The 24,168-nt window shown below is 28.8% G+C and overlaps 2 protein-coding genes and 1 long non-coding RNA gene across 26 annotated transcripts in view; 2 read left to right on the top strand and 1 right to left on the bottom strand.

Annotated features, from left to right (window-relative positions):
- Positions 1-4,721, bottom strand: part of LOC102626181 (putative F-box protein PP2-B12) — a 63,691-nt gene extending 58,970 nt beyond the window's left edge. Inside the window, exons 1-8 of one of the 23 annotated variants that reach the window (XM_052440584.1) lie at positions 4,457-4,715; positions 4,244-4,382; positions 4,051-4,120; positions 3,403-3,422; positions 3,261-3,312; positions 2,747-2,817; positions 2,568-2,639; positions 2,438-2,488 (exon numbers count right to left, since the gene is read on the bottom strand). In XM_052440584.1, coding sequence (XP_052296544.1) covers positions 2,438-2,488; positions 2,568-2,639; positions 2,747-2,817; positions 3,261-3,312; positions 3,403-3,422; positions 4,051-4,120; positions 4,244-4,330 — 423 coding nt within the window. In that variant the 5' untranslated portion in view covers positions 4,331-4,382; positions 4,457-4,715. Of the gene's footprint in view, positions 1-2,437; positions 2,489-2,567; positions 2,640-2,746; positions 2,818-3,260; positions 3,313-3,402; positions 3,423-4,050; positions 4,121-4,243; positions 4,383-4,456 lie in introns of all 23 variants that reach the window. The other 22 variants (XM_052440593.1, XM_052440591.1, XM_052440599.1 and 19 more) reach the window with 22 other exon arrangements.
- LOC102615977 (tetrahydroberberine oxidase-like) overlaps positions 1-19,654 on the top strand; it is a 57,269-nt gene extending 37,615 nt beyond the window's left edge. Inside the window, exons 1-2 of one of the 2 annotated variants that reach the window (XM_006470969.4) lie at positions 17,386-18,041; positions 18,474-19,654. In XM_006470969.4, the coding sequence (XP_006471032.3) occupies positions 17,405-18,041; positions 18,474-19,450 (1,614 nt within the window). In that variant the 5' untranslated portion in view covers positions 17,386-17,404 and the 3' untranslated portion in view covers positions 19,451-19,654. Of the gene's footprint in view, positions 1-17,385; positions 18,042-18,473 lie in introns of those variants that run through there. The other variant, XM_052440578.1, reaches the window with a different exon arrangement.
- Positions 11,042-12,825, top strand: LOC127902101 (uncharacterized). The gene is made up of 3 exons (XR_008054579.1): positions 11,042-11,513; positions 11,684-11,793; positions 12,392-12,825. It is a non-coding gene; the product is annotated as an uncharacterized LOC127902101 (long non-coding RNA).
- Positions 19,655-24,168: the final 4,514 nt, after the last annotated feature.

The following is a 24,168-nucleotide window of genomic DNA, read 5'->3' on the forward strand; positions in this document are numbered from 1 at the left end:
CGGGACATACCAGTGCCAACCTACTTGCATCGCGAGGTGTCGTAAGAGAAATGATGCGCGAAATGCACTTTGCAGGTAGCTGCACAAATGTAAGACAATGTACTGAATTTATCTCAAAATACATTACAAAGAGCACTACAACAGTGTCCGAAAATTATACCCGACTGGACAAAATCAAAAATAATTTTCAAGCAAAATATTTTTTTTTTCTATCCCAAACTTTGATCCTAAATGATGTAGTATTTGTTTGGATAGTGAGATATTATAACTAATTTACTTGGGACCTATAAGATTTATCAACTATTTTGATGAATCATACATCACATGCCCAATTATTTTTGGATAAAATTTTGGGATATTTATTACTACTAACCAATCTGAAAATCAAAAATAGATTTAATCATAGTGGTAAAAATTTGTAAATGACATGTATCTAATATCAATAATAGAAAGAGCTCAAATTCGTACATCTTCGAGTTTTTTCTTTTGATAAGTAAGAATCGAACCACTCTTACCAATCACCTCAGAACTTAGAAACCAAAAAGGAGAATAAGAAAAATGGGTTAAACAGAAAAGAAAGAAAAAATTGAAAGATCAAGATATATGAATTAAAGCATTAATATTGTTCTTATTCACTTTGGATACTCAATTGAGATACTTATTGATATAGCATCTTATATATCATTTATTGAGAAATTTTAAAAGTAGTAGGTTAATAATTGATAATAAAATTAATTAATACCATATACATAATATTAAATAATTGGTGACACATCAGTAGATATCCTAACTAAGTATCCAAATTAAGTGGAAGCGAAGACTTAGTTCATATAGTAAGAGCATTGTCTTCTTAGGGCCAAGTACTAAGTTCGAGCCTTAGTAGGGGAAATGAGGTGAAATACAGTGATCCTCACCCAAAAAAAAAAAAAAAGTTACCCTAACTAAGCACGGTATTATACAAACTCTTTCAAAATCGAAGCTAGATTTTTTTCCTACTTTTTGTTCCGTCAAGTAGCATCACTCTGAATTAAATCAGCATACATATTAGTTTGTGATTTAATTTTTCATTCTTACATATATGGATATTTTTATTATATTTTCTAGTGAAGGTGCTGACATTATGTTTAACTAAGGATTAAAATAAATTAAAAAATAAACCTGCATAGTGAGAAAACATGAGATTAGTTATGAAAGAAAAATATATATATTGACCTGGCAAAATGTATTCTTTTCGCTTAAGCCTTTGCCGTCCTGGCTTAGTTTTCTGGCCGTAAGAGCTCATCTAAGAAGAAGAAAATAGAAAAAAAAAAAGATTAAAACAAAAAGACAAAAAGATTAAAAAAAAAAAAGACAGATTTTGGAGTTAATATTTGTTTCTTTTCCAATTTTATTGAACTGGCAAAATGATTGTATTTTTTTTTTTCGGTGTCTAATCAGAAATAAAATAATCGAAAAAATTAAATAAATCCCAGTGCCGAAAAAGTGAAAAATGACACGTATGCATATAATGTCGTATGGAAAAGAGGTCACGTCCCTACATTGTTGGTCCCAGAATCCACAGGAACCGAATCTTGAACATCGTCAACAATCACCTCAGAGCCTAGAAACCGAAAAGGAGACTGCATGAGTAAAAACAGAAGGACCAAGACAAATTTTGGTTGATTACAGCCTTCGTACACGTCTCCATTCACAAACAGCTAACTCAGAATTTAATTATTAATTACTTTAATTAGAAGTTGACTCCCTTCTTCAAATTCTCAGAGCATTTGCCTTTCTTCCTCTCTTCACTCTCAATTTCTTCAAATTGCCATTTAATTTTCATTTCGGGTTAGGAATTTTTTAATTTTTTTATTATTTAGCAGTTTATTTCATAATTGAGAACGATGCATATTGGTTTTAATGAAAAATTCCTTAAACCCTTATGACATCAGCAAATTTTTAACTATATTAACATTTTGGTGGTTAAAGGATAATAGCCTAAACATTAGGTAGTAAAATGCAACTTTCAAGAAATCTTGATACTTACGTGATATATTAGAAAACTTCCAATGGAAAAATTAAAATATCCCAATTATTATTTTACATAATATTTAAAATAATTTAGATTTTAATATATTTGTTTAAACATTATGTTTCTATTTAGTATAAAATTTTATTTTGATATAATAAAAAATGTCTAATAGATTGTTAAGTATTAAAATATTTTTTAATATTAAAGTTATTTTAAAATGTATTTATTATTACATTTATTTTAAAATTATATTTTTATTTAGTCAATATTTTTTGAGTTAATAAAAAAAAATATTATGATATAAAAAAATATCTTGGGATTAGAAAATTTGGGGTCTATTTAATTATTTCTCCGACCTTAGGGATGTAAGTGTTCTTTTTCCTACCTAATAATTTAAAATAAAAATAAATTTAATCCTGGATCTACCTCGTCGCCAATCACTTCAAAGCCTTCACTAATTGAATTAGTAACTATTTCCTATAATAATAAAATAACACATATAAGACAGTAATGAATTTTGTTTTGGATTGATGTTTGCAAATAATTTTGAACTGACCTTATTGTCATCAACAATTTCTTTTGCTTTATCCTTGACCTTGGATCCTGGGTATGGATTGTTTCCGCGAATCTGGTATATTATTAGAAAAAATAAATTTATATTATGAATTATAAAGAGAATTTTTTCTTTTTCTAGGAGAATTTATATTTTGAATTATGAAGAGCACAAATCCCTACATCTTGAAGTTTTTTCTTAGTTTCCGTACGAATCGAAACATGACAACCGTCACCAATTACCTCTTCAGAACCTAGAAACCAAAAAGGAGAAAAAAGGATAAATTAAACATAAAAGAATGAAAATATAGGAGGACAAATGTAAAAGGGTAAATATTTGTTTATAAAAAAAAATGTGAAAAAAGAAGAACAAAAAATAAATTTTTTTATTTTATAAAAAAATGCGAAATAAAAAAGACTATCTCCAGACTTAGTCTCCTATTCGAAAATTAAAAAAAAATGCGAACCTCCAATGTACTGAAATATAAAAAAATAAAATTTTCAATACATTGGAGTTCTTTTTCTATTTATAAGAGTATTTTTATTTTAATAAAAAGAAAGAAATAATATATATATATAATGTTGTCAGGTTTGAGAACATCCAGATTTTACAAAATTCGAATTTAGAATAAAAATATTGTGATTAACGGGAAAAGGAAAAAAGGGAAAACAAAGAACACAAAATATGTATCTTGACCTGGCCAAATTTTTTCCTTTCGTTGAAGCCTTTGTCGTCCTAGATTAGTTTTCTGGTTATAAGACAGTGTCTTAGAAGAAGAAAATAGAGAGAGAGAGAGAAAAAAAATTGATAGACTTTTGAGTCAACATTTGTTCCTTACCTCACCGATCACCTCATAACCTATAAACCAAAAAGGAGAGTGAGAAAAACTGATTAAACAAAAAGGATATAAAAAATAGAAAGACCAAGACATGTTTGGTTAATTACTGTCTTCATAAGTATCGGATCTTAAATAGTTAATTTAGAATTTTCTCGCTAGTGAGTTGAATTCAAAGTTTTCAAGCTAAGTCAGATATATATTTTAGTCTGCTTATAAACTCTTTCGAAATATTCGTCAGAGAAAAACTCTAAAAATTAAGATTGGTGCTACTGGCACCCCTAAAAATTTTCTGAAAAACCCTATTTCTGAGTACACCCCACAAATTAATTTATTATAAATTAATTTTACAAGTTTAAATTAATTATTTTTTTTAGCCCGCCAACCTCCTCAAAATTTAAGTTCTGGTGATCAATTAAAAAAACTACTTGGTGAAACCCTAGGAGGGTTGGGGCAATTTTTTTAACAAAAAGAAATAAAATTTCTTTATTAAAAGCTCAACCGAGTAAATAAGCTGTCGGCCATCACTAAAGAAAAAGAAAAACTATAAAATAAATAATAAAATAATGAATACAACTTAATCAACTAAAACAACGAGAAAAAGAAAGCATTAATTGTGAAAAAAGAAGCAAAAAAAAAAAATTATTTGACCTGGCCATATTTGTCCATTTCGCTGAAGCCTTTGTCTTCTTGGCCTAGTGTTCTGATTGTAAGAGTTTATCTAATAAGACAAAATTTATAGGGAATAATTCTCTTAAATTATAAGGACCAAATTAGCGTTTGCCTGAAATTATATGAGGTAAAAGCAAGGAGGTAATAAAAGTGAAAAAATAGAATCACATACGAGTGGAGGTGATTGTTGGAACGGTTCTTCAATTTCTTTCGATTCTTCTCGTATTTGATTCATGATTTGCTTAATTAATTTCTCCATTCTTTACTTCCTCGGCCAATTCATCAATCTTCAGCCTCAAATCTTCTGTTTCCTACGTGAATTAATTAAATGACATCCATAAATTATAGTATATATATAATCAATGGATTGGAATTTTGTACTCACCTTGTTCTCAATTGAAGTTACAGTGCCTTCTGCCTCATCACGGGCATGAGAATTATAAATTTATAATGAATATCAAAGCGCAAGAATAATGAAGAAGGCTTCTGAGAATGAACGCGTTCGCTATCCGTAGTTTGATTTGTCGTTTGATAATGAAAATGGTCAGCTGGAGTGATCAAATAAATTTATTGTGAAGAATTTTCATTATTCAATTTTTTTTTTCCAAAAGAAAGAGAAAATCGTTGACCCAAGAAATCAGGTAGAATAGCCGCGCGGGGATGAGGATAAGAATCTTGTGATGACACATAATGTACAACAACATTAGTAGTTGTCAATTCACATAGCAATGTTATTAGTTAAAAGGGTGGTGATATTTCCACCCCATAAATTTTGTAAACCTACCCTAATTTTAAAAAATTATTACAAGTACACAATATTTTTTAAAAATTTAAATTAAGAAGAAATTTAAAAATTTAACCAATTAAATCCATATTCATTAATTTTTTTATGAGACTATTTTTTTTATTATATTTGATCAATAAGGTTGTTTTAACATAAATTAATATAATTATTCTAACCTCATAAGGCAAGAGTACCAAAAAATCTAAAAATTTACTTTAAACTTTAATAAATTTTTATAAAAAATTATATTTTAAGGATGTATAAGTAGTACTTTTTTAGTATAATTATTAATATTCCACTAAACTAACGAGATGTAATTAGGACATCAGGATTATTGAAAATTATGAAATTTTATATAAAATATAAAACTAAGTGCCTAAACAATTAGTTACAATAATATATATTTCTTAGGGTGATTTGGTTATTTTAGATTATAAGGGTAAATTAGTTAAATTAAACTTATCTTAAAGTAACCTTAAATTGTTAAAGATTGTTAAAATACAAAGTAAGAAAAAAAATATTATAAGAATGATTTAATTAATTAATTATTCAAACTTATTATTAATTTGTAATTCTATAAATTAAGGTGAACTTATTTTAATTATTTTATGAACGTGGGCTGGTTTATAAAAATAGTGGGTTGAAAATATCCACGCCCTATTTTAAATTGGACAAATGATAGCTATGCCCCCAAGGTTTATGAAAATAGTCATAAAAATTCTCAAGTTTCTACTAAGAGATACCAAAATCTTCTTTAAGCTATAATACCTTTCGTTGTATTAAATTAATTCCAATGTTTTATGAAAATAGAGATATAATATTAAAATAAATGTAATAATATGTACATTTTACAATAATTTTAATAATAAAAACTACTTTAATATTTTATAAACTACTAGACATGTTTTATTATATTAAATTAATTTTTTTATAAATGGAAACATAATACTAAAATAAATATTATAAATATTTAAATTATTTTGTATATTAAATAAAATATTTTTTACAATGGTAAGTGAGATATATTTTATTAATTGTAAAATATATTTTACAAATATTTATTTGGAATATTTATAATAGATGCAAATTATTATTGAAATAAATACAATAATTTATATTTTAAAATTATTTTAAATAGTAAAAATATTTTAGTATCATTAATCTACTAGAAATAGAGATTGCAATAGGGAGAAGATCGACATCCCTATACCCATCTTCGATGCTCTATTTATATTCCCGTACGATTTAAAATTAACTAAAAGGAGGAGATAGGGATCCCTAAGGGTATCGAATCACCAAATAACTAATTACTTTATTTTTTTAACTTAATTTAATCATATTAATGTAAGAGTATATAATCGTCTTACCAATGTAAAAACATCAAGATAAACTAAAACAATTAAAATCATTTCATAAAACAAAGTCAATATCATTAAAATTACAAGATAATCTATAAAATGAAGCAAAAGTAGAGCTTTATAGTTTAACAAATTCATAAAAGTCTCATAGTATAAGTCATCAAAAAAATTATCATTTTCAATATTCAAGTGTTTATATTAGCTATTATTACGATATCTTTCATTTACATCCATTTTTAGAAGAAATAAAATATAAAAAATTAAAAATTAAAAATTAGAATGGGAAAATGGGAGGGGATGGAGATTTCACCAAATCCCTGTCCCCTGCCCGAATAAGATATTTGGAAATAAATTATTCATGTCCCATCCTCAAATAAGAAATTAGGTATAAAATTATCCTTATACCCTCCTTAAATGAGAAAAATCTCTTTGGACTCCGTTCTCGTGGGGATTTCTATCATCCCTAACTAAACAGATTAAATTATTTATATTTTATTGCTTGTATTTATTGAAATTTTAAATTTAATTTTTTTAAGTTACTAATTCAAAGAGTTTTATGGTCAAACGGAGGCTTGATATCCCTTATTGAAAATTTAAGAGCCTCATCCTCAAATAAGAAATTAGGTATCTCCTAAAATGAGAAAAATCTCTTCAAACCCCGTCCTCGTGGGGATTTCTATCATCCCTAACTAAACAGATTAAATTATTTATATTTGTATTGCTTGTATTTATTGAAATTTTAAATTTAATTTTTTTAAATTACTAATTCAAAGAGTTTTATGGTCGAAAGGAGGTTTGATATCCCTTACTAAAAATTTAAGAGCCTCATCCTCAAATAAGAAATTATGTATCTCCTCAAATGAGAAAAATCTCTTCAAACCCCGTCCTCGTGGGGATTTCTATCATCCCTAACTAAACAGACTAAATTATTTATATTTTATTGCTCATTTATTAAAATTTTAAATTTAATTTTTTAAATTACTAATTCAAAGGATTTTATGGTCGAAAGGAGGTTTGATATCCCTTACTAAAAATTTAAGAGTCTCTATAACCATTTTCTCAAACTTTAAGGGTCTAACTGTGCTTTTCCCTTTAAATTTTTTTAAATTCTTCTCATCAACACTTTTTGTCAACGGACCACACCAACCATGTATTCGTCCGCGTTAATTTAATTTAATTTAATTGATGACAAACACAAATTGTTGAATAAAAAGTGATTGATCACGTCTATTGAAAACAATAACTATTTTAGAATCATTATATTAAGAGGTATTAAAGTCAAAAGAGAGTTTGAAATATCCTATAAAAAATTTAGGATTATGCGATCATTTCTTTAAATCTTGAGAGTGCAACTGTACTTTTTCTTTTTAAAATTTTTTAAAAAAAATTCTCATCAACGACTTTTTGTTAATTAAAAGAAAATAATATGCCATGTTTTCAATAGTCAACGAACAATACCAACTATGTATTTGTTCGAGTTAACTTGAGTTGTATTATCTGCTATAGGCTATATAAAGACAGTTCTATGTTTGGTGAATCTTTATAATAATTTTATTTTGAACGAATGTAGCCGTAAATTAAAATATTTTAAAATGACTTTAGAGATCTGTCTAACTAACGTGACAAACGTATATTAATTACATTTTTCTTTTTTATATACTCCTCTCTGGAATTGTGAAGAAGGGAGTCAGCAGGGCAACTATGAGCTGCCTGATTAATTTTTTGTCGCTTAGAGAAAGTAATACTTTCTTTTCAAGATTGGGAAAAATGCCATTTTTTCCCCCACTGTTTTTAAATTTTACCATTTAGTTCTTACTGTTAGCCTTTAAAGTTTTTAGAAATATGCGATTGTGAGCTTGATGTCTAAATTATCTATTAAAAAACTCATCATATGCACAAATTAGCGATCACTTATTTTTAATCGATTTTTGTAACTGTTACTGGCGATGGTACAAGAGGCATGGGCTCAAATTTTCCTCACATGGGTATGGATCGCAAAAAGATCATAAATATCTTTCCCATTCAACAGCATTACAAGCCAAAATCAAGGCATATATATATGTTGCAAGTATCATTGCTATTATTATGACATTTATATCTTTCAAGTGTCATTGCTAATTTGGTATCAAATAATAGTAGAAATCTTCTTCTCAAAAAAAAAAAAATAATAATAATAGTAGAAATCCTCAATGATAATGAATGAATATGTTCCTTTTATGTAATTTATAGTCTTGCATAAACTGGGCTTTTCAGCGCATCAATTGAATAAGACTGTATTTTACCTTTTTTACCCCCTATAATTCTCAAAAAATTTCACCATCGTGCACTGTCCTTCGAGTTGAAAAAATGATAAACTTTTGAAATTTGAAGCTAAGAAGATGACGGAATATTGTCTTAGATGAGCTTATGGGATAAACAGTCCTTCCAGTTGGCAAGGGGTTGCCATGACAAGCCCAGCCCAGCCCAGCCTTGCACAACCCTAACAAAATTTTAAATCACATTAAAAAACCTTCACAACTAGGTACGTCATCCAGAATTTTTTTTTTTAAATATAAATTGTTCGACCACTGTACTTCTGATTAGGTATATGAATTGTTTGATCATTAAAAAATAAAAATTACTTATTTAGCTCATTTTCGATCCTTTCAAACATTTGACAGATTTCTCTATATCAGCTATGAACCGGCTCTCTATACTAGAGCACATTATGACATATGCTGCTCCAAACACTAATTAATAGCACCCTCGGCTTATTATTCCATAGCTTGTCTTTTCCGCATGACCTAATTCACGTCTCCTTAAAGAAAAAAAAAAAGAAAAACAAACTTCATCTTACAAGTGGAAAAGCAAATGTAACAATTAAATTCTTGAAACAGATTAAATTCAAACTTCAATATATATATATACTATGTACTATAATTTGGATTATTGTTCTAAATCATATTTTCCTTGGAATTAATTCCTTAGACTTTTCAGTCTTATTACCGATTCTATTTGCTCCTCAACGATAATATGCACGTTATCTTCAGTACTCATATGTTTATTAATTCTATACCCGCACTCTTCATATTACTAATCGATAGACGATAGCTATGCGCTCGTCCAAATACTTCTATTATATACGTACATCCTAATGCTTGGAAATCCACATATTACTGAAATTTACAATTCTTTAACACATTAAAAATTGTCTAATTACAGGGCTAGCTCTAAAGTACTACGGTCTTTGGCAAAATTTTATTATAAACCTCTTTAAATTCAACAAGGGTTATTTTTACATATCTCCCTTGAGGTTTCACCTAATATCAGTTTAATAGAAAGTATTTCCGTATTTTTACATCCCTCCCCTACAGTTAGTATAAAGTTATGTATATCATCAGTACACAAGGCTAAAATTGTAAAAAACCTTAGTGTACTAGTGAAAATTATTCGTGACCCATATTTTTTATTTTTTGTTCATAGCAATCCCAATTTACTTTTGGTGGCGATAGTTTAAGGCAATAAGCCGAACTCATTTTCATGATAAAGACAGGCCTTAAGATTGTTGGGAAATGGGTGATCAAACAACTTCAAAAAAATAGAAAGCCCAGCAAGCCAACAAACATCAACCCAAACGAACAACAAATTGCGTAATCTAGAGAAGTTTGGAATCGCAGGCCGAAGTGAATTCTCCCACTCAAGTTACACAAAATGCATGTGCTTTCATGTCAGCTGTGTTGGGCTTCGAAACATTTTACTAACCGTCTTAACCTAGTATGTGATGAGATGGATCATGTTCGTGTCCATTCATAAAATAAGCCATCGACTAAATGCTTAATTTTTGAGTAGTGCGATTGACACCACTCTTTAATAATTTAATATTATAAAATCCCTCTTTTCCGCAATTACAATAAAGGACACTGAGACACTATGGATGGCAAATTGATGGTCGGTTGGGCTTTTCCAAGCCCAGCCCCTCTAAAAAAAAACTGCCTGAGTTCAGATAGGCTAAGCATGGATCAGGCTTATTTTAGGCTTGAAATGGTTGGAAATTGATGAACAAAAGGTAATTAAGTGAAAAATGTCAAAGACAGAAAGTTTAAATAATAGCATTATATAACAAAGCGACTCTATATTCATGTGTCTGGAAATTGAATGCAAACTGTGGAATAAGCATCTTTACGAGATATAGGGGGCTGTTGAGGTGGACAAAATCGGTGCAAATCATGGGTGTGCATGAGTGTGAAAGTGTGCATGCGTGAGTTTATTGTTATAATTTTAAGATTTTTGAGTCATCATTAATTTTAGGAATTAGGGATTTACGATTTTTTAATTTTTCTATTAATTTTTTAATTCTTTAGATTTTAATTTATAAATTTAAATTCAGTTATTTAATATATATATAGAGAGGGGGGGGGGGCGGGGCTAGCTTGAGTTTTTTTTTTCTTAAGTCTTTATCCAGAACCTGACATGAAGTGTCGGCCCGATCCAGACCTTTTTACCAACCCTAGGTAACACTTCCGCACTAAAATCCACAAGTACTATTCAGTCATTTACTTCAATCCAATGTTATCGTGTGGACACGGCTACCATGCAGGGCATAAAATCCCTGTATGGTACAGGGGCTGCCCTTGATCCGTTGGATTCAGCTTATTTGAATCCAATGGTTGGGGTTTTAGTTTGAAAAAAAAAAGAAAAAAATGAATAAAAGCAGAAAAAATATGGCAACCGGTTCAAAGGGGGTAGTTACAGTACGTAAAAAATTACCGTTGGATTGAATAGAGTGGATCCAATGGCTGAGATTTGTTTTATTATTCAATAATTAAAAAAATTTGAAAAAACACACCTGTAAAATTGAAATAAACAAAAAAAAAACCCACCACTCACTCACTCACCTCACCGTCACCACTCCCTCACCTCACACACGTCAAACACCTCACCACTCCTCACCTCACACACGCCTCACCACGGCCATCAACGGCCATCAACGGCGGCAGCTGAAGGAGTTCCTAGGCAACGATCAACGGTGGCACAAGGACGGGCTGATCTCCGCCGTCGGCAACGATCAACGAAGGCAGAAGGATGGGCTGATGTTCTTCGTTGACAATGATCAACGGCGGCACAAGCACAACCCTGTTCCTCGTGCAATCCATCTCCAACACTAGAATAGCTGTCGTCAAGGGCTTCGGTGGGACGCCACAACTATTGCTCAACCACCTCTGCCCTGCTACTGTACCATCATCTCCTCACCGCACGACATCAGAACTATTGTTCTAGCTTCGCCCCACATTCTCTTTACCGCCAGAATCATCAAGCAAAACGTTAGTATTAGATTAGATTTTCTGAATTAATTTATAATTAGGGTTTGATTTGAACTGTATCAAGGTTAGATTTGAATGATTGATTTGGGTTTGATTTTAATTGTTGATTTGGGTATGAATTAAATTTTTTATTGATTTATAATGTTGGTTTATGTCTTTCCCTTCTCAAGCTTTTGGGCAACAGTGCATGGATCAACAGCAACAAAGAGCAGGGGCTACACAGGCACAGCCTCGGCTTCAGCCTTAGCCTCAACCTGGCGATTTATCTGCTATACTCGGTGTATTCCTCACTTCCATTGCTATTGTATCACTGGCAAATTCTCTCTTATATCCTAATTCATGCTTTTACGCATATTTAGTCACTTTCAATCTGGTTTATCAGTTAATGGTGACTTAAATCTTCTTTTTTTAAATGTTTGAGTTGAATCTTGTAGCTCTGTAAATATTAAGTGTTGGGTTCTCATCTGAATAAAGGGCTTTCCTTGGAGTGAAATAGTGAAATGAACAACGATTTCAATTGACTAGTTGTAAAGTTTAATTCTTTCCTAAAATGAGCAGTTCAACAATATATTATCATGGGCAGTGTTTTTACCCAGATTTTGCTTGGTTGCTTGCCTACTAGTGTGAACACTTTATTGCTTTGAAAACTCATTTGCTATATTAATGCTTTGGTGGTAAGTTTCTTGTATGTATATCTGTAGTTATATTATTTTGATTAGAATTTTCTATATTTAACTCTGAAACTGACTTGCTGGATTTAAGTAATAATTAGTTATTTTAGTGAAAGTTTGAGCATTTGTGTAGGTATGAAAGTAATATTAAGTTCATTTTGAACAATAGGTTGTTTTGATGAATATAGCTTTTGAATGAATTTTCAGATGATGTCAATGCCGAACAATAGATTGTCATTGCTTCCTGGAAGAATAGACCAATCAAGTTACCCTTGTCGTACCTGGAAATTATTGGGAGGGGCCAGAATCTGTTGGATGATGAACTTTGCTGTGGCTTTGTTGCAATTTTGTTGGCTGCAGAATTTTAGGCTTGGCTTCAGTAAATATAGGTTGATATTTGCAGGGCAACTTTTATACGGCTTATGTAAAATTTTTTTCTTTTTCCATTTACATTGCTGGGTTTCGTTGTAGTTGCTGAGCAAGTGAGAGAACACATTCAATTTTATACAACAATTATAAGTATTGACCATGAGACAGGATACTGGAAAATTGTTGTGTTATTACCCCTCAATGGTAAAATGATTGCAATTGGTATGGTGATCACAATTGATGATTTTGAATGAAACCATATGTTTTAATTATTTATTTATCCTGTTATTTATTTTAATAAAGCTTAGTTTATTTAATTTGCATGGATGTTTATTTCACAAGATGCTTATTTGAAAAATGTCAAAAAAAAATGTTATATTGCTAAAAAATAAATATGTTGTTAATAAGCTGTGTTGACCTTTTACTTTAAAACTACTTACCTTTCTTTCTTTTTTTATTTGCCGTAAATTTATGCAATTTATGCAATATATCAATCCACTTTTTTTTCGGAGATGGTACTTGTAATAAGGTTGGATGATGCACTTGGTGTAATGTACTAGATTTTGGTGGATTTTTAGGATGATATGTAGAAAATATTATGTTTGACATAGGAATAGTTAATTTGATTTATTTTCATTAAATTGTGTTTCCTATAATTAGTTAAAATAAAATAAAAATAAATTGATTAAATTGATTTAGCGGAATGGGGAAATAAGCCTATAAATTTGTATGAGAATTAATAGAATTAAAAATGGTTGTAATGTAAGGTTATTTATAGTGGAGATTTTGGCTATAAAAAGCGCCGGCAAAATATAAGAGCTCTTCTGAATTTAAAAGCAAATTTGGATTGGAATATTATTATTTTGTTGGTTACCTTTATTCATAATACAAATACTTCGAAAGTGGTTATATTTATAAAAAATTAGAAGAAAAATTTTAACAAAATAATATTATTGAATGTCTAAAACGAACACTTGTAGTCTAAGGTATGACCATTGAAAGATTAAAATCGGTGTACAAAATTCAAGTGAAACAGTTAGATTTAAGACTAAATAAATAGTATTCGTACAATGAGTGTTGTTAAATCCCTTAATATTCTTCTAATGCTTATGTTAAAGTCACTTTACAAAATGGTGGATTAAAAATTTACGGGTGTTTGGAAAATAATTATCTAAAACATTGAATAATAAATTTAAAACACATTACTTAAAATATGTAACAATGGGTACCTCCGTAACAATGAACATAAACATCAAATATGAAACTTCGAACTTAAAACATAAAACATGAACCATAAACATGCAAAATAGAAAAATTTTAAGGTATTTAAAAATTATTACATAAAACATTTAACAATAAATATGAAACACGTTACTTAAAATATGCAACAACGAACATAAAATATGAGTACCTCCGTAACAGTAAACATTAAACATAAAACATGAAACATAGAACAGCAAACATGAAACACAGAACGTAAACATGAAACGGGGGCAAAAAAGAAAAATTTTGGGGTATTTGAAAAATTATTACATGAAACATTGCACAACCAACGTGAAACAGATCACTTAAAATATGCAACAACAAACATAAAATATGAGTCCCTCCGTAACAGTGAACATGAAACATAAAACATAAAACATAAAACGTCAAACATGAAACATAGAACGTAAATATGAAACGGGGGCAAAAAAGAAAAATTTCTAGATATTTGAAAAATCAGTACATGAAACATTGCACAACCAACGTGAAACGGATCACTTAAAATATGCAACAACAAACATAAAATATGAGTCCCTCCGTAACAGTGAACATGAAACATAAAACATGAAACATAAAACGTCAAACATGAAACATAGAACGTAAACATGAAACGGGGGCAAAAAAGAAAAATTTCGGGGTATTTAAAAAATCAGTACATGAAACATTGGACAACCAACATTAAACAGATCACTTAAAATATGCAACAACGAACATAAAATATGAGTTCTTCCGTAGCAGTGAACATGAAACATGAAACATGAAATATAGAATATCAAACATGAAACTTGAATGTAAACATGAAACGGGGTAAAAAAGAAAAATCTTGGGGTATTTAAAAAATCAGTACATGAAATATAAAACATAAAATATGAAACTTAAAATGTTAAACATGAGATAGATTTTATAAAAAATAATAAAATTTTTGTCTTTTTGTTAACACATTTTATTTTATTTTTTAAAATATTTATAATAAAAAATATTTTTTCTATTTTTACTTTACTTGTCCTTTTCTACTTCTTATTATTATTATTATTTAAATATTATTCGTTTTAAATATTTTTTATTTTAATTTATTTAAATAAAAAAATACATATTAATGGCAGCAACCGGCTGGAAAACCGGTTGCTGCCAGTCATCAAAGTTGTTTGGCTGCCAGATGGCAGCCAAACAACAAAGGGGTCAATTTATGATACAGGGACTTTGAGTCCCTGTATCACAGCCGTGTCCTTATCGTGTTAATTTGCATGTAATGTTCTATTCTTAATCAAGTCCTTATAGTCATAAAAAAATTGTAAGAAAATATAGACTTGGAGATTGCTTCTAATTCCTAATTTAGAGTATACTGGACCGAAACAATGATTTGGCATTTAAGATTTTAATCACAAAGAAACATGTGTTTTCTGATTATTATTTTTTTTGGAGGGAGAAAAATGATATTTAGAAGAAGGATAATTTATTTTTTGAATTAAAAAAACCAGTGTTAATAGCAATAATTTTTTGAAATTAGATAATGGGGTGTACAAAAGGTGGGATTTTAAGAGGATATCAGAGGAGTGAGAATAGCACCACTCTCATAGGTCTATTTCAAATCTGGTACTGAAAATTGGTGTCTCGAAGGTTAACATAAAAGTGGTCGGGTGCTACACTTCTCAATTCTTAGGTGTTTTTGTGACGTTTCTTGAAATCTTAGTATTTACTTAAATTTTAGTGAAAAATTAGGCGGTTACGTGAATTTTTTTTATTTAAAAAAGGTAGAGTTTTGCATGTAAGTAACCAATTTACCCTTGGGATACGTTGTAATGGTGGTTATTGTAAAAATAATTAAGTAATACATCTGTCAAATAATAGGCGGCTTTGTGTCATTTCTGCCAACCTTTGTGTTTTTTTCTTGACCAAAAGTTTGGTTGTCATACGATAATTTCCCATAAGCGAATAAACACCTACTAAACCACAATATTTTGTTTTAAAATCGATTGCAAGTTGACAACGGATTTAGGTACTTAATCTAAAAGATTAGTATTTCGGACGTAGTGAGAATCTAAATAAATTCCTTTAATTGATTAATGTGAAATACAACTCCATACACACACACACGCACACACACACATACATGTAGGAAAATTTTCCAATCGGAAATCTTGTTTACAACATTAATCAAGGCCACAAGAGTTGCTCAACCTTTTCACAATTTATGTAATTGTCTTGGACCTCTCTTAAAATCAAAGCTGATGTATGACATTATTTTAGAATTCTAGAATTTTTATTATTTTAGAATTTTCTATTCTAATTAGAGTCAATAATTTTATGTGTTTTAGTCCTTTATTTCTATGATAATTATGATTTAGTTTCCCTTTTAAAGTTAACTTAGAGAAATAGATTTATTTTATTATAAATAGAGTTGTTTTCATAACTTTAGCATCAATTATTCAATAAAACTGTTTTATAATTCCATTTGGAATTATCTATCAAAATCTCTCTTGTAGAGTCATTTGGATTAGAGTGTCATCTAATCTCGTTTCATGTTGTTTAATTAAAAATCTCATTGAGTTGTTTGGATTAGAATGAGATCTAAGCACGCTTCAATTAGTGTATAAATTAATCGCGTTGACTTAGTCCTATCTAGAACGATACCTAGTGTTTCCTACTATATCAATTTGCTTCTGCTACACCGCTCCATCAATTGGTAGAAGAGCACAACACCTTTTCATAGAGTGACTAGTAAGATCAAGTAAAAGATAAAGCATGGAGAATTTTGAGTTTCAAGATTGATTGATGAGTAAGGTTGCAAGTTCAATCTCAAAGATGCATTGATACTCTACTCCAAGTTCTATCCTCCATATAACTCGAGGACGAGTTTCCTTTTAAGAGAGGGGGAATCACGTAGAATGTTATTTTAAGATTCTAGAATTTTTATTATTTTGGGATTTTCTATTTTAATTAAAATCAATTATGGTATGTGTTTAGTATTTTATTTCTATTATAATTATGATTTATTTTACCTTTTAAAGTCAACTTAGGGAAGTAGGTTCACTCTATTATAAATAAAGAGGTCTAATTATTGTTTTCATAACTTCAGCTTCAATTATTTGATAAAACTCCTTTTTATAATTTCCTTTAGGATTATCTATCAAAATATCTCTTATAGAGTCGTTTGGATTAGAATAACATCTAATTATATTTCGATTAAATCATAATTAATTGTGTTGGCTCTGGCCAGTGCTAGAAAAATATCTAGTACCCATCTGCCCTATCAATTTCGCTTCTGCTACCATGTTCCATCAAAGGCCCCATCTTAATATTCTTTCCTACTAAAAACTATTTTATATTTACTTTATTATTTAAAAAGTAAAAAATCCGTTAATAATTTTGTATCTAAAAACATAAATCTTTTAAACATTAATCAATATCATTATTAACTTTCACTTTGAAAAGAAAAGGTCAACTTTTGAAATTTCGTTCAAGCCGTAAAATTCAATTTGAGCCGGCCCGAAACTAGGTGGCACTCGCTATCATTGACTGGTTGTGTTTATACACACACACATATATATAAAGGGGTTGGCACCTCTGATCTTAGTAACACTGCGAGAAATGAAGCCGCATCACTCTTTCTTTTGCCCAAAAATTCTCCCAGTTACTTTTATTCTTCTATTATCTTTTTTTGGGGAGAGTTTAGCTGAAAATCATGAAAATTTTCTTAAATGTCTTTCTCTACAATCCGACACCATCTCTAAAGTGATTTACACCCAAAACAACTCTTCATATTCATCAGTATTGGAGTCTTCGATACAAAATCTTGTATACTCAGCACCCACGAAACCAAAACCTCTATTCATCATCACTCCATTTCACGTATCCGAAATCCAAGCAACCGTTAAATGCTCCAAAAAATATGGCCTACAAATTAGAGTTCGAAGTGGAGGTCATGATCACGACGCTCTTTCTTCTGTTTCCTATGTTCCATTTATCATCGTCGATTTGATAAATTTTAGCGAAGTCAGTGTCGATGCAGAAGAAAAGACGGCATGGGTTCAATCTGGTGCTACCGTTGGCCAACTTAATTATAGAATTGCTGAGAAGAGTCAAAATCTGTTGGCCTTTCCGGTCGGAACTTGCCCTACTGTGGGCGTTGGTGGACACTTAAGTGGTGGTGGCTTTGGTCCTTTGTTGCGTAAATACGGTGCTGCTGCAGATCATGTAGTTGATGCTCACATGATTGATGTCAAAGGTGAGAAATTTTAAAGAGCAACATCGAGAAAATAGTAGACACTGTCATTGTTATTTTAGTTCTTGAGTAAATTATCCAATCATTTTCAATATTTTCAAAAATTATCTAAAACACTATTATAGATTTATTTTATTTTATTTTAGCCTAATTGTAATTCAATCTCCCTTAACTTATGTGAATGGGGTTGAAATCCAAACCTTTTTGTTTTCAAAACAAAAGAAAAATAATACAATTAATTAGAATAATTTTGGACGGATTTATAAACAATTATTAATCAATCAATTATTATTATTATTATTATTATTTGTAAATCAAGGACTGAAATTAATTTTTAAGTTAAGAAATAGAAATAATATCATTTGTTGACTTGTCTTCACTTCTATCATCTATTGACTTGTCCTCATTTCTATCTTTGTATTTGATAATTTTCAGGTAGATTTCTGAATAGAGAATCAATGGGAGAAGATCTGTTTTGGGCCATTCGCGGAGGCGGAGGAGCTAGCTTTGGAATCATTGTTTCATGGAAAATAAATCTAGTCGCTGTTCCATCAACTGTGACTGTATTTGCTATCCCAAGAACCTTGGAACAAAATGCAACAAAGCTGCTTAACAAATGGCAGTACATTGCAGATAGAGTCCATGAAGATTTATTCATCTCACCCATCTTATTCAGAATGAATTCAACCATGGTCTCTATATTCACATCCTTATTTCTTGGTGGGATTGATAGGCTACTTCCATTGATGCAGGAGAGCTTCCCCGAGCTCGGTTTGACTAAACAAGACTGCAAAGAAATGAGCTTCATTGAATCTGTCGTCTATCTTGATGGATTCGGAATTAGTGAGTCAGCTAATGTGGATGTATTGCTCAGTAGGAATTTTCCCAAAAAATCTTTCAAAGGAAAAGCAGACTATTTGACAGAGCCAATTCCTGAAGAAGCTTTCCAAGGAATTTATGATATATTTTTTGAAGAGGACGAGAAAACCATCGGCCTTCTACAATTTTTTCCTTATGGTGGGAAAATTAGTGAGATTTCGGAGCCAGAAATTCCATACCCACATAGAGCTGGCAACATATACACACTTCTATACTTTGTGGACTGGGGACAAGACACAACTAATGAAGCATTTCAAAGGCATGATAATATGATCAAAAAGTTGTTCAATTATACGACTCCCTATGTAACCAAAAATCCTCGATCTGCATATATTAACTACAGAGATCTTGATATCGGAGCAAATAGCAACGAAGGCCCAATAAGTGTCGAAGAAGCCAGCGTTTGGGGCAAAAAATATTTCAAGAACAATTTCTACAGGTTGGTGCATGTGAAAACCATGGTCGATCCTGATAATTTCTTCAGAAATGAACAAAGCATTCCCCCTTTCCGCTTGTTGAAAGATGAATTGTGAGCAAGTCCAGAGCTTCCCTGTTAACAGACCTTCATAATTTCGCTGCAGGGTCAGACATATATATCTGATTATTGTAATGCTAAATAATTTCTGCATTTTTATTATTTCTTTTTTATATAGAGCTTTTGCAGCGTCTTTACTACGTTCCTTGACTACGTGTAGCTTATCATTTTATTATTAATAAAGATTTTCTCTCTCCGTCTAGATTTTGCTTTCGGCGTTCTGGTGGGTCTGAGGCATCTGGTTGTATTGTTAAATAAATTCCACCTTGTTGATTTGACAACCGATTAAATATACATTTTTTTTCTCTTTGTTTCTGCAAATCAATTTTAAACGTTATAATCGCTTTATCGTCCTGATTTTTAATTAATTTTATTTCGCTAATCAGGGAATCTTTTAAATTTTTCCCCAAAAAAAATCGATTCTTAAAGAAAATAAAATATAAAAAAATTAATATAACCTTTACCAACACTCTATAATTCCTTCTTTTAAATTAAAAAAAAAATCTAACACTGGAAATTAACAAAAGCATCATTCCGTTGACTTCCGACGACTTGGAGGAAGACGAAAAATGATAAGAAGTCATTGTCAGGTTAAGGGTCCCATTTTCATAATTTTCTTTTAGTTAGCAAGAAAACAAAACTATGTTAACATTGATTTACTAAAAGTCGGTGATGGTTACTAATATTAGAAAATAAACGAAAATGTATATAAAGAATTATTTTTAAAAAATAACTATGTTTTATCTTAAACATGGGTTCTGAGCCGAGCCCACGCTTTTTGCACATATTGTATAGTAATATTATAGTTAATATAAATGTAAATATAGTAACATATATAGTTAGAATAACACACATAGAATTAATAAGGATCTCGCACTTTATCTCAATTTAGGCTATTAGATTTTTATATTAAAATCTGGCCATGATATGGCCCAACATATGCAAATTTTATGAACCAATTGAAATTCTACACTGTTATAAAAAGCACTCAAACAAAGACAATTAACTGAAAGTACCATGGGCTTTATTCATAATGAGTTTGCCTTTATACAAGCAGTACAATAACAAACTTAACAAACCAAGTACATAATAACATTACTAACACTTAATTTTTTTTTTCAGTCAGAAATATGAATGAGTCTCAATTTTTTTTGAAGTCTGAATGTATTTGAATATAAATATTTAAATAATACGCTTGTTTTTCTTATTTTAATATCTAAATATAAGTTGTATCTTGTTGTATTCTTTAAATAAAAAATATCTTAAATATAGTTATTAAACATTTACATCCTTTTAAAATAATTAAAAGATTAGGTTTTATGGTTTAGAAAATAAATTTTGATATTATTAGCCTGTTAAATATTTTTATAATATAATATTCACTTCTCATTCAAACATGATTTTTTTCGATTTAGATAAAAGTTATAAAAATTTACTTTTTCTATTCAGATATAAATATTTGAACGTCAAACATAAGTTACCAAAAACAAGCAAGTAAATTTTGGAAAAAGTTTGAAATTAATAAAATTTCATATTCCAGAAGTTAAACAAATGAACCCTAAATCAACATAGTACTTTATTGACATAACTAAGGAATTTCCAACATTTACTTTAGTTAAATTACGGGATCTCAAAGTAGATAATAATTGTAGTATTATATATATACAATTGATTTTAATATAAAAAGATATACTTTTTAAATTTATTTTGTGTATGAACATAAATATGTCGATACTATCAATTTATCTTACATGTGTTATTAATATCGAAATCTATTAACCAAAAGATTTGTGTAAAATTTTTATAATAAATGTGATTATAATATACGTCAAAATATAATATAATATAATAAATAAATTATTTTACAGTTTTCAGCAAAATATTAAAACATATTTTATAGCATTAGACTGTTAATTAAATATTTTACTAATAACATTACATTTTTATTTATTTTAAAATAATAAAATCAAATTTTTTTGGTTGCCATAGGTAAAGATTATGATAGTAAAAGAAAAAAAATTATTTAACAATTTTTTAAAAAATTGAGAGATGTCTATGTACATTTAAATAAACCATAGGTGATAGGACCTAGTTTTCCTATTTTGAGTACATTTAAGTAAAAATAGGGTCTAGTTTTCCTATTGGCATAAAAGAATTGTAAATGCATGAGCTTGGTCCATTTTCAAACCCAAAGCACCAAACTGCTACCAATGCAATGAAGTAATGTACGTGTCGTTTTTGGGTTATTCCAAACTCGTCCAACAAATATGATGTGATTAATTGAAGAATGCTATAACTCGCAGTGTAAAACGAAAATTTTCATAATAAATTAATGATTTGAATGTCTAATTTTTCCTCTTTGCCGTTGATTTACTTATTATTATTAATTTTTTAACAGCTTTGCATGTAATTTGATTTTGAAAGGATCAATATAATATGGGATGTTTGAAATTATCCATTTTAAATCTAATAAATCTCCATTGTCGTGTAGAGGTTGGCCAAATAATAATAATAATAATTGTAACAGTTGGTTGGTGATCTCATAATCAGAAAAAGAAGTAGCTAATGGATTGTTCAAACATTCAAATGCTGTTTATTAAACATCTATTTTCGTCTGTTTGACCCTTTTGACCGTTCTAGTTTGGTTGTCTGACTTCTGGTATCACATTTTTATCTCAAGTTATGAAATTGTACGAGCACTCATATTTGAACACCGTCGAGATAAATAGTATGATAATATTATTCAAAATGATAATATTATTCATGTTACAGTATTCGGTTCTATGTATTTTATTAGTAGTCAAAATTATTTTTCTTAGAAGAAAAAGTACCAATTGTATCCCAAAGTTTTGAAAAATGGTTATGCACATCAAGAGATTTCTCAAAAGAGTCATTAACAACTTTTTTTTTTCTATAATACTCTTTCAATATAATAGCTAATAAATTGACTTTAAAATTTATTAATATATACAAATATAATATAAATAACATAATATTCTTAGAGACAAATAAAATTAAAATTTTTAGATATTTAAAATAATTTTAAATATTTAAATTATTATACTTATTTTGATAACATACTTGTGTTTAGTATAAAGTTTTTAAGTAAGTGTTTCACTTAAATAGATTTTATAAGTAATAAAATATCTCAAATATTAATAATATTAAAATAATTATTTTACATATTCAAATTAATTTTAAATTTTATTTTATTTATTTTAATGTTATGGTTCTATTTATTATAAATAAATTTTAATATAATAAAGTATGTCTAATCGACTGTAAATATTAAATACTAATACAATTATTTATTATAAATAAAATATTGGAATTAATTTTTTATCAATAAAAAAAAATGATTAAAAAAAAAGAGTCCTTGTATTTTTTATTGAAAAGTAAAACTAGAGGGTGGTATAGGTGTCCACCCCATTTGTTATTGTAATATTTATTCGGTCTCTATGTCATAGTTATTTAATCAACAAAAAAATTGAGTTTTACACGTTATTATTATTGTGGAGCTTTTGGGATACGTGTTCTTTCATTTAGGAAATTAAGTTGTAGATTGACTGGTAAAATACTTTTGTTTATCACACTCATGATGTGGTCAGATTTACCAGATAAATGATAAACCTCCCTTGGCTCGTAAAAGGCCAAGAGTGTAATCATGTCAACATCCAATATCAAATAACGTTAAAAAAGTTGCATTATATCGCCAACAAAAGTATAAATTCGTTGAACAAAGACTACCACATAACTTTTTCAGATACGTGATAAAATAGGAGTTTGAATAGGTGTTCTTTCCCTTAGAAAAATTAACTGGCAGAGTGACAGTCAAAAAACGCTGTGGTCAGATATTCGGACTTTCAAGTCACAATATTCATTGTTCTAATTCGAAAGATCAAATTTGTAGGCGGGGACTTGAACCATTATCTTCTTTCAAAGATTCAGCGAGTGATCTATACAGTAAAATCATTATAATTTAATATTTGATTAATTAATTAATATCTTGTTTGTTTCTCTAAATGAAAAATATCTTAAATAAATTTTGATGTTATTAATCTGTTAATTTTTTTATAATATAATATATACTTTTCATTCAGATATTTTTCATTCAGATAAAAATTATAAAAATTCACTTAAATATCAGACATAAGTTACAAAAAGTAAACAAGTAAATTTAGAAAAAGTTTAAAATTAATAAAATTTTACACTTCAAACGTTTAACAAATAAGTTCTAAGTCAACATATGTAGTTTATTGACGTAATTAAAGAATTTCCAACATTTACTTTAATTAAAGTGAAAGATCCCAAAGTAGATAATAATTTGTAGTGTTATATATATGCGATTGATAAAAATATAAAATATATACTTTTTATTTTATTTTTTTGAGTATGAACATAAATATGTTAATACTATCAATTTACCTGATATATTTTATTAATATCAAAATCTATTAACTGAAAGATTTGTGTAAACTTTTTATAATAAATACGATTATAATATGGGTCAAGATATAATATAATAAATAAATAAAAATAAATAAATAAATAAATAAATATATATATATTCAGCTAAATATTAAAACAAATTTTGATAGTATTAGCCTGTTCAATATTTTACTAATAACATTATATTTTATTTATTTTAAGATTTTAAAACCAATTTTTTTAGTTACTATAGGCAAAATACATACATACATACATACATACATACAT

Source organism: Citrus sinensis, chromosome 5, assembly GCF_022201045.2.
Source record: "Citrus sinensis cultivar Valencia sweet orange chromosome 5, DVS_A1.0, whole genome shotgun sequence".
NCBI lineage: Eukaryota > Viridiplantae > Streptophyta > Magnoliopsida > Sapindales > Rutaceae > Citrus > Citrus sinensis.